Source organism: Capra hircus, chromosome 23 (assembly GCF_001704415.2).
Source record: "Capra hircus breed San Clemente chromosome 23, ASM170441v1, whole genome shotgun sequence".
In the NCBI taxonomy this organism is placed as follows: Eukaryota; Metazoa; Chordata; class Mammalia; order Artiodactyla; family Bovidae; genus Capra; species Capra hircus.
In genome coordinates, this window is record NC_030830.1 from 1,427,833 (window position 1) to 1,440,165 (window position 12,333).

Consider the following 12,333-nt stretch of genomic DNA (forward strand, 5'->3'; position numbering starts at 1 on the left):
ACGAGCTCACAGATCAGTTTCCAAACGAGGCCCCTCAACTGGCCTGGAGTCCAGACCAAACAGGCTCAAGTCTAATACTGGCCCTCCCACAACCCAGAGGCTGGAGTCGGGGTCGTGGGAACAGAAGGACAAAAAAGGAATAAAACGAGAGTCTTGCTCATTTCCCTCGTAGAAAAATCCATATTTGGTTCTAAAACAAGGACAAAATGCTGCTGTGCTAATTTCCATAAAGACGGTGAAAATGTCGGTTCTCACAGAGCTGAGACTACGTCATATCAGGGTCTGCCTCGCGTGACGAACCATCACGCCTACCTGCATCTTTGAGGAAAGAAAGCAAAAAAAATGTCAAGTCAGACAGGAAGTGACTCCAGGCGACTCTACAGCGCCCAAAGACACGAGTCAGCCAACCTCAACCCGGAAATGGTTTCCACGGTCAATCCAGGTGGGAGTCCGTGCTGGGGGCTTTTATGTCATGAACAACGCGACCCTTTTCTCCCTGGTTTTTCAGCAGCAGCAGACTCTGGGTCCCTGTTTCTTTTCCCTTGACGGGTTCTTTCTCCCCAGGCTGTGGGACATGCCCCACCCCCCCAGCACTTACTTTCCTCCGTTTGCTGGAGGAACAGCGACGGCCTAAAGGAGTGAGCAAGGCCGCCACGCCCACAGAGAGGATACAGAAGCCCCGCACAGCCTCTCAGCCCTGGTGACTTCTGGGGAAAAGGGGTCACGAGGACCCTGGTCCAGCCAGACTGCGCTTCTGGGTCCACACGCGCCTGTGGTTTGAGTCCTCTGATGTGCAAACCCCGTTTCCCGCCAGAGTCGCCGCGTCCCGCAGCGACACAAGGGCGTGGACGGAGGGGACCGCCGAGCAGCAGACAGTCCCCCCATCTCATGTAACTGGAAGGCAGTCATCGGCTCTTCAGCACACTGTCCTTAGCGCTCTCAGAAAGCCCCCTGGACCCCACCCCGGCACTCCCGAGCCAAGCGTGCAAATCTAACTACACAGCCTAAGGAGAGCCGCTTTCAAAGCGGAGTCTCCTTTCTAAACCTAAAACCCACGCCCGCTGACTGTGGGCCGTCAGTGGGTGAATCTGGCAAGCAAGCACTTGCTCACTTGGCCCGAGCTGGGTCCTCCGCGTGCGGGGGGACCGGGGAAGGCGACCAGGACTGAGGAGACCCCACGCGGAGCCGGGGGGGAGCCCACACCCGGGCCAGAACACGCCCTCCACGAGGGGCTTCCGCTCAGACCCCTGGGTCCCGTTCAGCAGCTGAGCGGACGCAGCTCTCTGTGGGCTGAGCATGAAACCTGGACCACCTCGTGTTTTTCCAGACCCGATGAACACCAGCAGCTAAAGATAGCGTGGTAACATAACACTTCAGTCGCAGGGCCTTGTGTGTGCGTGTGTGTTTTAAGGAAACTAAATTAAACATGAAGCAGAGTCGCAGAACAGGAGGAGGAGACGCCAGCCCTGGATGAGCGCGCAGGCCCGACCGGTGAGCTGGCGAGAGGCCTGAACTAATTACACGGGGCTTCTGTCTCCGCCTCCCCCGCCCCCGAAACACGTGGGCGGGTGAGGAGGACTCTCGGGCAGGATCAGAGAGGACGACGAACTGTCAGCGCCTGTCAGAGCCCCCTCGCCCGGGCGGCCCCCGGAACTGTTCTCAGTTGGTTTCATCATTATCGAGACAACTGGAGCCTACAGCGGCTTAAGCTAAAAATAAAGACATTATTATAGCTGATCTCAACACAACAGGTATTTGGAAGTGGAAAATGTGAGAGAGGCTTAAGAAGTAAGTGATGGGCGTGGTATCCATCGTCTCAGCTTCCTGGAGAAACAACCCCCGTTTCTGCAGCAGGGCTCGGGTCCCCGATTACATGTGAAGAAACGGCACTCGAGCTCGGGAATGGGAGAGCTTCCAGCTGGAAATCAGGGTCACGTCCGAGCGGGGGTGCCCTGCGCAGGGCTGAGCCAAAGGGCCGCCGTGTGGCACGGCCACTGGTCCTATTTACCCAGGTCGCTCGACAGGAAGCCCAGCACTGTCCCCCGAAGGACTCACCAGAGGCCTCCTCGTTCCAGCCGCCTTGAGGGAAGCTCTTGGGACAGTTAACGTTACTCTCAAGGCCATGAATGGACAGACTAACCGCGCACTGCCTCCCGAAGCCCGTGTTTCACGTGGATGACGGTTCCCTCGGACGAGAGCAAGGGGCACGGTGACAACCCAGGTCCCTCGGCGGAAAGTAGCCCAGCTGCTTGGAAGCCTGCTGCTCTTGGAGGAGATCGCAAAGCAGATGGAAGACAGGCTTTCTGATGCCTGTTGCTCAGAATTCAAAGAAAGCGTGTATTCCAGAAAGCAAATTACTCATCAGTTGGATTCACCAGATTTCAGTCCAAATCAAAATAATAAAGTCCGAGAAACTAAGCGGTCAAGGGTTCACCGGACTTAGAACTTTTTCTGGCAACATGCTCACCCCTTTGAAAGGCAATTCTCTCTCTAAATGTATCCAACTTTTTTTTTTTAACATATATCCACATTCTTTCTCATATTCTTTTCCGTTATAACGAGCTGACTCATTGGAAAAGACCCGGTTTCTGGGAAAGACTGACGGCAAGAGAAGGGAGCAAAGCGACAGAGGATGAGATGGTTGGATGGCATCGTCAACTCGATGGAAGTGAGTCTGAGCAAACTCTGGCAGACACTGAAGGACAGGGAGGCCTGGCGTGCTGCAGTCTGTGGGGTCGCAGAGAGTCGGACACGACTGAGCGACTGAACAATACATTCTTTTTCATAGTCTTCTCCGTTAGAGTCTGAAATGGCAACCCACTCCAGTATTCTTACCTGGAGAATCTCATGGACAGGGGAGCCTAGTGGGCTACAGTCCGTGGGGTCACAGAGTCAGACAGGACTGAGTGACCGAGCGTGAGCACACACAGTGGTCTGCCCTGGGACGCTGAATGCAGTTCCCTGGGCTGTGCAGGAGCACCTTGCCGTTTATCCGTCCTGTAGATAATAGCTTGCTGCTGCTTCCAACACATTTTAAGCCCTCAGCTCAATCTGCAGTATGACCACTCTAGTGATCTGAGATGTAGCAGAGATGAGGCCCGCTGGGCCCCAGCAACGAAGACAGAAAGCTTTAAGTTCAGGATGGCTGGGAACCATCTTCTTGGCTGTGCCCAGCCACAGGGTGTTGGGGGTGGGGTGCAGGCTTGCCTGCCTCCAGGGCTTCAACTCTCAGCGTCCCCCACCCCCAAGCCTGGCAGAGGTGCTCAGAGTTCAGAGTGGCACCCTCCCCCCTCCACCCACCACCCAGAGCCACCAGTCTCCGTAGGGGTCAAGGCATCAGAATTGCTGATTTTTCCAAAAATCTTCTCAAGGCAGCAGCAACCGCAGCAGTTTTCCTGCAAAGCAAACAAAATATGACTCTTGTTAATTCAGCAAGGCTTTTAAAATTGTAATTAGTTGGTTGCGCCCCTTAGGAAAACCACAGATGACTTTTTATAATGTATGTGTGTCTGTGAGAAAAAAAGGAACCCCTTGAAGGATCCCCGTGCTTACCAGAGCTGGGTGGGTTGTGTGTGTGTGTATGTTTTCGGTTTATGCAAGATATTTTGGTACTGTGTGCAGGATTGAAGGACAAGGCCCCTTTGTTTCACCTGAAGCTCAGCCAGCTCCGAGCCGCTACGACCGTGCGCCCCACCAGCTCCATCGGCATCAAAGCGTGGCCGGGGACGCGCGTGGGACTCTCTCCATCTGTCTCAGCCACGCATCCTCCCTGTAGACCCGAGGGCTTGGCCCCGGCGCGCGTCTCCCGGGCTGGCCACGGAGCAGCAGGAAGGAGAAAGGAAACGCCACCTGGTTTGTTTTTAGAGCGCTTCCTCAACCCATCAAAAAACCTCTGACAAATTGCAGGAGATTTCTGTCCTCAATTTGCGTTGCGGGTTATGCCTTATTCATAAGGCTCTTTTTCCACAGGAATCATCTCCAACCACCAGATTTTAAAAATCAATATTATCTCAAAATTGGTTTTACTCATGTTGTGTCTTGCCAAAGCTCCCAGCTCCTCCTGGCAGGAGAGATTGTGAAGCAGGACATACCGCTCTTAGCACAGCATCCTTCTCGAGGAAGGCTGCCCCAGGTTAATTTCTTAAGCTTACATTTTAGTTTGAGAAAGAAAAAAAAAATGAGAAAGCAAACCAGGAAGCACCTGCATTGCATGGACAAGCGGTGGGACTGAGGAGGGGTTCTGTGGCTCCTGGAGGGGTGGGGGACCCAGGAAGTTCCCTTCCTGGTGGCCAGCCTGAGTGGCCGTCACAGAGTGGACCAGGCCGGGTTTGGAGTGGTCTCACTGAGCACCTGCAACAAAGATGCTGCGTTGCCAGGGCGACTGGCTCAAAGCGCTTCGTCGCTTGGGAAGGTCATGTACACACTGCTACATTTAAAACAGATAACCAACAGGGACCTGCGGCACAGCACAGGGGACTCTGCTCGGCGTTAGGTGCCAGCCTGGGTGGGAGGGGAGTCTGGCTGCATGTACACCTACACGTATGGCTGTCCCTGGACTGCTCACCTGAACCCACCGCAACATTTTTAACCGGCTGTACTCCAATACAAAATAAAAAGTTTGAAGTTTGGGGGGTGGAAAACCCACAACCCTTTGTCCTTGTCCTTCCGGCTGCCGCCACCTCCCGTTGCCTTGGGTTCAAGAGCAAACCTCCTGGAACCGTCGCCCACTGCCTTTTCGCCTCATCCTTCCCACCAGCCCCTGGCGCCAGGCCTCCTGCCTGGGCACCTCCTGGCACCCAGTGACCTCGCTCCCACCAGCTCCCAGAGCCTGCCCAGGGCTTCTGGTGGGAAGATGGTTTGCGGCAAACCCTCAGGGTTTGTGGTCGCTGGGCATGGGGCTCCCCCTGGGCGGAGCTGGGGGCGAGAAGGACCGCCGGGGCGTGCTGCCCGCAGACCTCGGGCTCACGGCTCCCAGCGAAGCCGGGATGCCCACTTCAGGGGGCGCAGACGGCCCTCCTTCTCCACCGTGGCACCAGACATGAGGCTACCCCCTGCTGTTCCCAACACCAACTCGCCGCTAGTCTGGACAAACAAGAGTGGTCTTTGTATGTAGAAAGCAAAAGCTTTCCCGTTGACGTCACATCAATCTCTAAACAAGCGATAGGGTCCCCAGTAAGGGAACCTCGTGCCAAAGCCAGGGTGCTGGCCGACGCTGGCCCGTGACTTGCATGACGATTTGCTGATTTATTTCTACCCCGTCTTCCTCCTCAGCAGATTCGAGGCAGCGTGTAAGAGCACACACGGGCAACAGACCAAGAAAACCTCGGGGCCAGAGTAGATGCAGGTCAGGGTGAGAGTTCGGACGGGCAGGCAGCAGAAGGCCGCCTCACGAGGCTCGAGTCCAGCAGGGCCGCTGAAGCCAAGCTGCCCGGCCGGCCGTGGACTCGCAGCCCAGACGACAGGGCGGCTGGCCGGGGCAGTATCCCCCACACCGGGCGGGGTGCTATAAGCCCTCTGGGGTAGTGCACTGCCCTCGCCTCTCCTTTGGGCCAGGTGTGTGTGTGCGTGCGCGTGTGTGCATGTGTGTGTGCGCGGGTGCGTGTGTGCGTGTGTGTGCATGCACGCATGTGTGCGCACGCATGTGTGTGTGCCTGTGCGTGTGCGCATGTGTGTGCGCTCAGTCTCAGTCGTGACTGCTTCTCTGCGACCCTATGGGCTGTAGCCCACCAGGCTCCTCTGTCAATGAGAGTCTCCAGGCAAGAGCCCTGGAGTGGGCAGCCCTGCCCTCCCCCGGGGGGTCTTCCTGAGCCAGGGGTCGAACCCGCGTCTCTGATGCCTCTTGCACTGGTAGACGGGTTCTTCACCGCGGGCGCCACCTGGGAAGCCGCCTTCAGGCCATAAACTGGGCCATTCATCGCTGCAACAGCACATGCTCATGTGTGATACTGCTTCTCTGAATAATTCTGACAAAATGCTGAGCAAGGCAGAGGCTTTGTATGAAGAGACAGGTCCTTGGGGTCCAAGAGGGGGTCTGGGCCTGGCAACAGCTTGGGAGGAGGAGAAGAGTGAGCAGACTCCCCAGAGGGTCAGGTTCCACCATGTCGCGGGGGCGCCCCTGGGGGCGGGTCCCCAGACTCCCTGGAGGGTCAGGTTCCACCTGCCGCGGGGGCACCCCTGGGGGCGGGTCCCCAGACTCCCCGACTCTGCAGACAGCGCTCCTCCCCTGCTACTTCTACTACATACAACTGTTGCAAGGACTCCCAGGAGCCTTCCTGAGTACCTACTGTGTGCCAAGCCCTGGTCTCCGGCTTTGCTTGGATGGTCTCAGTGGAGCCACTCAACAAACATCGGAAATGAGACTGTCCCCAGCCCACAAATCACAACCGGAGGGTCTTCTGCTAAGGAACAGCAGAGAAGACCCAAACACAGCCGCCTGGCCTTGGGGCCCCCCCGGAGGAAACGTGCCCCGCTGCACACGCAGTCAGCCAGCCACGCTCTCTCCACCCTCTCTCTAGGCTCAGAGGCCCCTTCAGACCAACCTTTCCAGAGGGCGCTTTCCGGGCACTATTTGGTCGCCAGGTCCTGGGCATCAGAGCAGCAATTCTTCCTTTTCTAGGAAAACCAAGAAGACATTTCGAGAAGGGTCAGAACTGACGCAGTCTAACGATACCCGAAGAGGCAGGGGTTCCTGCAGAGAAGTCCCTGGACCCTGAGTGGCTCACGGCTGCAGAATCTGGCTCAAGAGCATCCCCACTCCCCCCCGCCAACATCCCTGTCATCACTGCTCTTCCCCTCAGAGTCACAGACAGAGAGACTCGCACCCCGCGACCCTTAGTCGTGACACAGGTGTGTTTAGTCAAGACTCAGGTGGACGAAGCACAAGAGTCAAGACAGACTGACCGCAAGGATGAGCCAGACACAGACATGGCTGCCTGCAGACGTCCTCAAGCCAGCAGACAGCGCTAAGGGCCCCGGGAGAAGCTCGAGGACAGAGGAAGCCCCTCTGGTTGACACTGAGGAGACCGTCCTGGAGAAGGGGCACTGAGAGTGGGCCTCGGACACTGCCCAGGACTTGGGCCGACCTGGGCACAGGGCTGGGGCCCCAACGCTGGCACTCCTGGGCCTGAACTGCTGGGCACTGGGGTTCAGGGTGCAAGGAGGGAAAGACTGGGAGGTTCTCTCATCAGGGGATAATATGGTCAGAGCTATAATTAAGGAAGGGATGATTTGGTAACAGGGAAGAGCGGGCACACGCAGACTCCGAGCGTGTCCACCGTCATTAGCTCAGTACCCGGGAAGCAGAGGATGAGGCCGGCGCCCAGGAGACGGGGAGGAGAGTATCGGTCCCACCCGCTCGGCTTCCCCGCCCCCAGCCCCAAAGTGGCGACTGTGTCTGCACAGGTGCTGGCCAGGGGCTCAGGGGTTTGCCCTCCAAGAGGTCCTGCTGCAGCCCAGGCTGTGTCTGACGCAGTGGGCCCTGTGAGCCCAGCTCAGGAGGTGGAGACCACGGGCCTCGGTGTCTAAGAAGGAGAATCCTAAGTTCACGGATCACAGGCTCGCTCGGTGGCTGGGAAACAGGAAGTGCTTTTAAGCACAAAACAATGAAAAGAGACAAATAAAAGTTTATTACGAAAACTTTGAAATATCAGAATTTAGATTTAAATAGTTGGGTAAGAGATGAATTTTCAACGTGAAGTTGAATGCTGGTTCTACAGGACTTAGAAACAAGATTCTCCCAGAAGTGAATCGCCTAGAAAAAATTATTCTCAATACTTCACCAAAAAATAAAATGTATTAAGCTTGAGTGTTGTCCTTCAGTAACACGAAAGATGTCATACCAGGGTGGTCCTGGAAATGCCTCAGGCCCCCTTGGCCCAGCAGCCCGCCTCCCACGGGACTGCAGAGTGGGGGCCTCGCACGACTCCAGGGTAGGATCCTGGGTGGGTCTAGCGGCCCATTCACGTAAAGGGAATGAATGATGGCACGTCTGAATCAGAGCATCGACCCGAGGACCAAACGAGTTCATCTTCCTGAAGCTGTCAGAACAGTGCTTGGCACAGTGCCGTTCAGTTCTAATTTTCATGGTAACTAACTGGGTTTCTACAATGGAATTTTTTTGTTTAATCCTCACCTGAAATATCTATTCACCTTAGGTACCAGCAGTTGGATAAAATAACAAAAAGGTGATTTTTGTTGTTGTTATATGGTCTAAAAAATATTTTTAAACACTTCTACACTGTATAACGCCATTAATTATCTGTTGTGGTTTCCATATTGTCCACCACGTCAAAGTGTATTTGGACACCAATAAGCTTGGATAAAAATACATGGGTGGAAAATTGGCCCAGAATAGGTTGGTAACCCTAATAAGCAGTTTATGCCGTCTGGGTGAGGTACCTACCAGGGAATCAGCCTATTTTTACTTGACATCAGTACCAATTATCAAGGAAAGGTATATTCAGACACAAATAAAACTTACAACTGATGCCGAATTTAGAAGCAATTTCAATAAAAACTGGATGTGGAAAAAATGAGTACCGGGGGCACAGTCATCCCAGGGTTTGGTCAGTGGAAAAGCTCCGCTCCAAACCCCGGAGGAGCAGAGGTGGAGGGGAGGGGGGTGTGCGAGGCCGACCAGCCGCCTCCACGGCGAGTGACGGCAGGGCCTGCCCACCGCCTCCCTGGGCTCGTGCCCCGCTGACCACACTAAATATTCAGGACGGCTGCTTAGATGTGACCCGTCTGCCTCTGTGCTGTTTATATAATCCACGGCGATCTGGATGTGGACGTCGGCAGCAGCCGATGGTGGTCACTCAGGTGACAGGTGGCCTCAGCCTAGACGGCCATCGTGACTGCAGGGACTGTACAGATTCCAGGGGTAATCAGTGCAGACGTTGGAGGAAAATTACAGATGAGCTGAGGGGACTGGGGGAGGGGGGGAAGAGAGGCGTCGAGGTCTGGGAGGGTGGTGAGGATGGTCAGGGGGCGGTCATGGAGACAATCCAAGTGGAGATGGCCAGCTCACAGGGAGTATTCGGACCCAAGGGTTGGGAAAGACACCTGTGCTGGAGGTACCGACGAGGGAGGTGAGATGTAAGCGCTGGCTAGGGCGGTGAGAGGCGGTCGGGACTTTGCCTAAGAAGTGACCACACGGGGCGGCCTGGTGGCTCTCAAGGTACACCCTACCATTCAGTCTCCTTCACACGCACTTGCATTGATCTCTTGTCCAAGCTGAATATTACCTTTTTTTTTTTTTTTTTTTGGGTGCTTGGAGCACACTAAACCAGGCAAGCAGCGAAGTTAGAATTCTGAGTTCTAAGTAGGAGATATACCTTGAATGTACATTAACATGTATCCTCCGAAACTTTATGTACACCTGTGCCCGAGGCTAAATGTGTAAGTGTGGGTGCAGTTATGGTGACGATACGATTCACTTTGTAATGGATACAGTAATTAAACAATAAAGCTAATACGTATTTCTGCTGAAAATAATTCTCTAGTGTAGTTAGCATCATTAAAAAGCACAAATTGCTCAAGAAAAGCATTTTAGCAATTTAGCGCTAATAGCACAAGACTAGAAGGCTCTGAGAGGCCAACTGGAGCTTCACTCGAGGCCAAGGTGCCGCCAGCATCTGGTCGTCAGAAGGCTGAAGCCGACTGGAAAGAAGAGGGAAGACAGCAGCCGTGGTTACCTGCGTGCTGAGCCTGGAGTGGAGCTTGTGGTCCGCCAGCCAAGGGTGCTTGAGAGCCTCACTAGCACTGATTCTCCAGCTAAAGGGAAAGGCAGGGGTTATTAGGGACCCAGTGGAGACCAGATGGCCTTATGTCAAGTTGCCAGGCAATTCTGTCTTCCATGGAATTAGTATCAGGGATAGGTCACCATCCAACTCCATCAAGGTAACACTATGGGTAAGACAAGCAAGACAAACAATTCTGAAATCTTGTTGCTCCCCAAACATCTTCCTTCAGATAGAAATAACCATTCTTGATGAGATGTCTGAGCTTCATAAATTGAACTTCTATCTTCCCGACCCAGGGACTGAACCTGTGTCTCCTGCTTAGCAGGTAGGTTCTTTACCACTGAGTCACCAGGGAAGCCTGATCTTCAATAAATGTTCACCACATTGTATTTAAGCCTCTTTAAAAACTGCTCTTTTGAACTGTGGTGTTGGAGGAGACTCTTGAGAGTCCCTTGGACTGCAAGGAGATCCAACCAACCCACCCTAAAGGAGATCAGTCCTGAATATTCATGGGAAGGACTGATGCACCTGATGCAAAGAGCTGACTCACTGGAAAACACCCTGATGCCTGGAAAGATTGAAGGCGGAAGGAGAGGGGACGGCAGAGGATGAGATGGTTGGATGGCATCACTGACTCGATGGACGTGAGCTTGAGTAAGCTCTGGGAGTTGGTGATAGAAGGGAGGCCTGGCGTGCTGCAGTCCATGGGGTCACAAAGAACCAGACACGACTGAGCAACTGAACTGAATTGAACTAAAAACTGCTCGTCTCTTCTATTAGATCACAAGTTACCTAAAGCCAGGAACTGGGCTTTATACATTTGCCCTCAAAGCCCCAGATACAATTCCTGGCAGATCAGGGACAGTGAAGTGCAGGGGAAAGAGCATCTGGGGTCAGCCCCGGACCCCACCCTGCCGAACTACCTGTCTATTGGTTCACGGTGGTGGTTATATAACTTAAAAGCTATAAAACAATAAAGCAAGTATTGTTGGCCATGAACATCTTAAATGCCATCTGTCATTATATGTTTTATTATTTTTCTATTTTCTCTCATTTTTCCATTTTGGAGGTTTCTTGTTTTCCATTTTTTGTCTATTTAAAACTTTTTAAAAATTATTTTTATTTATTTATTTTTAATTTGTTGTCTTTTTTCGTTTATGTTTTTGGGAGTTGTCTTTTTAAAAATTTTTGTTATTTAGTTTTATCTTTCGTCATTATATATTTTAGGCAGAATCATCTGAAAAGTATGTTTGACTGGCTCATCACAGTCCTCCACCCCCTCCATGATCCTAAAACATGAGCCCCTGTATTTCAGTATCACTGAATTCTGAATTATTAGCAAGACAGAAAGCAGGCCATTCATGCGTAACAGTCACGTGCACGGCCTTGTGCTGGTTCTTGGTTGTCACTTAACCGGCCATGTGATCTCGGAGTATCATCGAAGAGCATGACTGATAACGCCCTCCTCCCACGGAGCTGGGAAGCGGGTAAAGAGAACACGTCTGCAGAGTTGGGGGGGGGGCCTGGCCAACAGCAGGCTCTCCCACGAAACAACCGTTCAGCAGCATGGAGCCCCCTAGCCCCACTCAAACCCTGCGATCACAGCAGTTCCAGATCTCAGGAGACCGGGTGGAGAGCATCAGAGTCACCCTGTCTACAGCTCTGCAGGTGCATCAGAGAGCCTGCCGCGGGGGCTGGTGGCTGCTTCCCTCACTGCCATCCCCTCAGCCCCGGGGCCCCGCCTCTCTGTTCGCCCTGCCTCCTCCTGAGCCCAGAGGGGACGTGGTCACCTCTTCTCCTTAATGAGAAGCTTGGAGATGAACTCCCGGGCCTCCTCCGAGATGTCCTGGAACTCTTGGTCCTCCAGGTCCCACCTGCAGGCCAGGATGTTGTTCAGGGTTTCGGCATCGTCATCGCCCAGGAAGGGGGACAAGCCGCTGAGTCTGTAAGACACAGCGTCCAGGGTGAGAAGTCTTTAAACACCCTCAGACTCTGTAGAGACAGGTGCCTTCTTGGTTCTGTCATTTAAAACAGAAAGAAGGCTCAGGGATAAAGAATCTGCCTGCAATTCAGGAGTTACACGGGATGTGAATTCAGTCCCTGAGTTGGGAAGATCCCCTGGAGGAGGGCACGGCAACCCACTCCAGTATTCTTGCCTGGAGAAACCCATGGACAGAGGAGCCTGGTGGGCTACAGTCCATGGGATCACAAAGAGTTGGACACGAATGAGCGACTCACGAGCTTAATTTTTTGTTTATAAGCAGTGGTTGTGATGAAGGCACAGCTGCCCTCAAACACGAATCCCACAGAATAACACAAACGCCTTTTTAACGTGTTTTACCACAGAGTGCCATCACATCCTCAGATGGCAGATGCTAGGAACGCCCCCCTGGACAGTGAGGCTGCTTTATCACTCAGGGGATCAGGATACAGTTGGGGATGTTTTTTAAGTTACTTTTAGAGCATAGGATGGTGGTCTAGGAATCTGGGTGATTAGTGAAGAAGAGAGACTATTACTTTTTCTGATGATAAAAGGAAAGAATTCACTCCTTTGCCCACCAGATTCAACAGAACACAGGAAGTACCTGAGTAT

The 12,333-nt window shown here is 53.4% G+C and overlaps 1 protein-coding gene across 4 annotated transcripts in view; it reads right to left on the bottom strand.

Moving 5' to 3' along the window:
* The window catches only part of MYLK4 (myosin light chain kinase family member 4), a 68,384-nt gene continuing 58,889 nt past the window's right edge, over nt 2,839-12,333 (bottom strand). For all 4 annotated transcript variants that reach the window (XM_018039259.1, XM_018039260.1, XM_018039261.1 and 1 more), the window contains 4 exons: nt 11,531-11,683; nt 9,693-9,771; nt 6,540-6,612; nt 2,839-3,395 (listed from right to left, as the gene is read on the bottom strand). In XM_018039259.1, the coding sequence (XP_017894748.1) occupies nt 6,565-6,612; nt 9,693-9,771; nt 11,531-11,683 (280 nt within the window). In that variant the 3' untranslated portion in view covers nt 2,839-3,395; nt 6,540-6,564. The remainder of the gene's footprint in view (nt 3,396-6,539; nt 6,613-9,692; nt 9,772-11,530; nt 11,684-12,333) is intronic.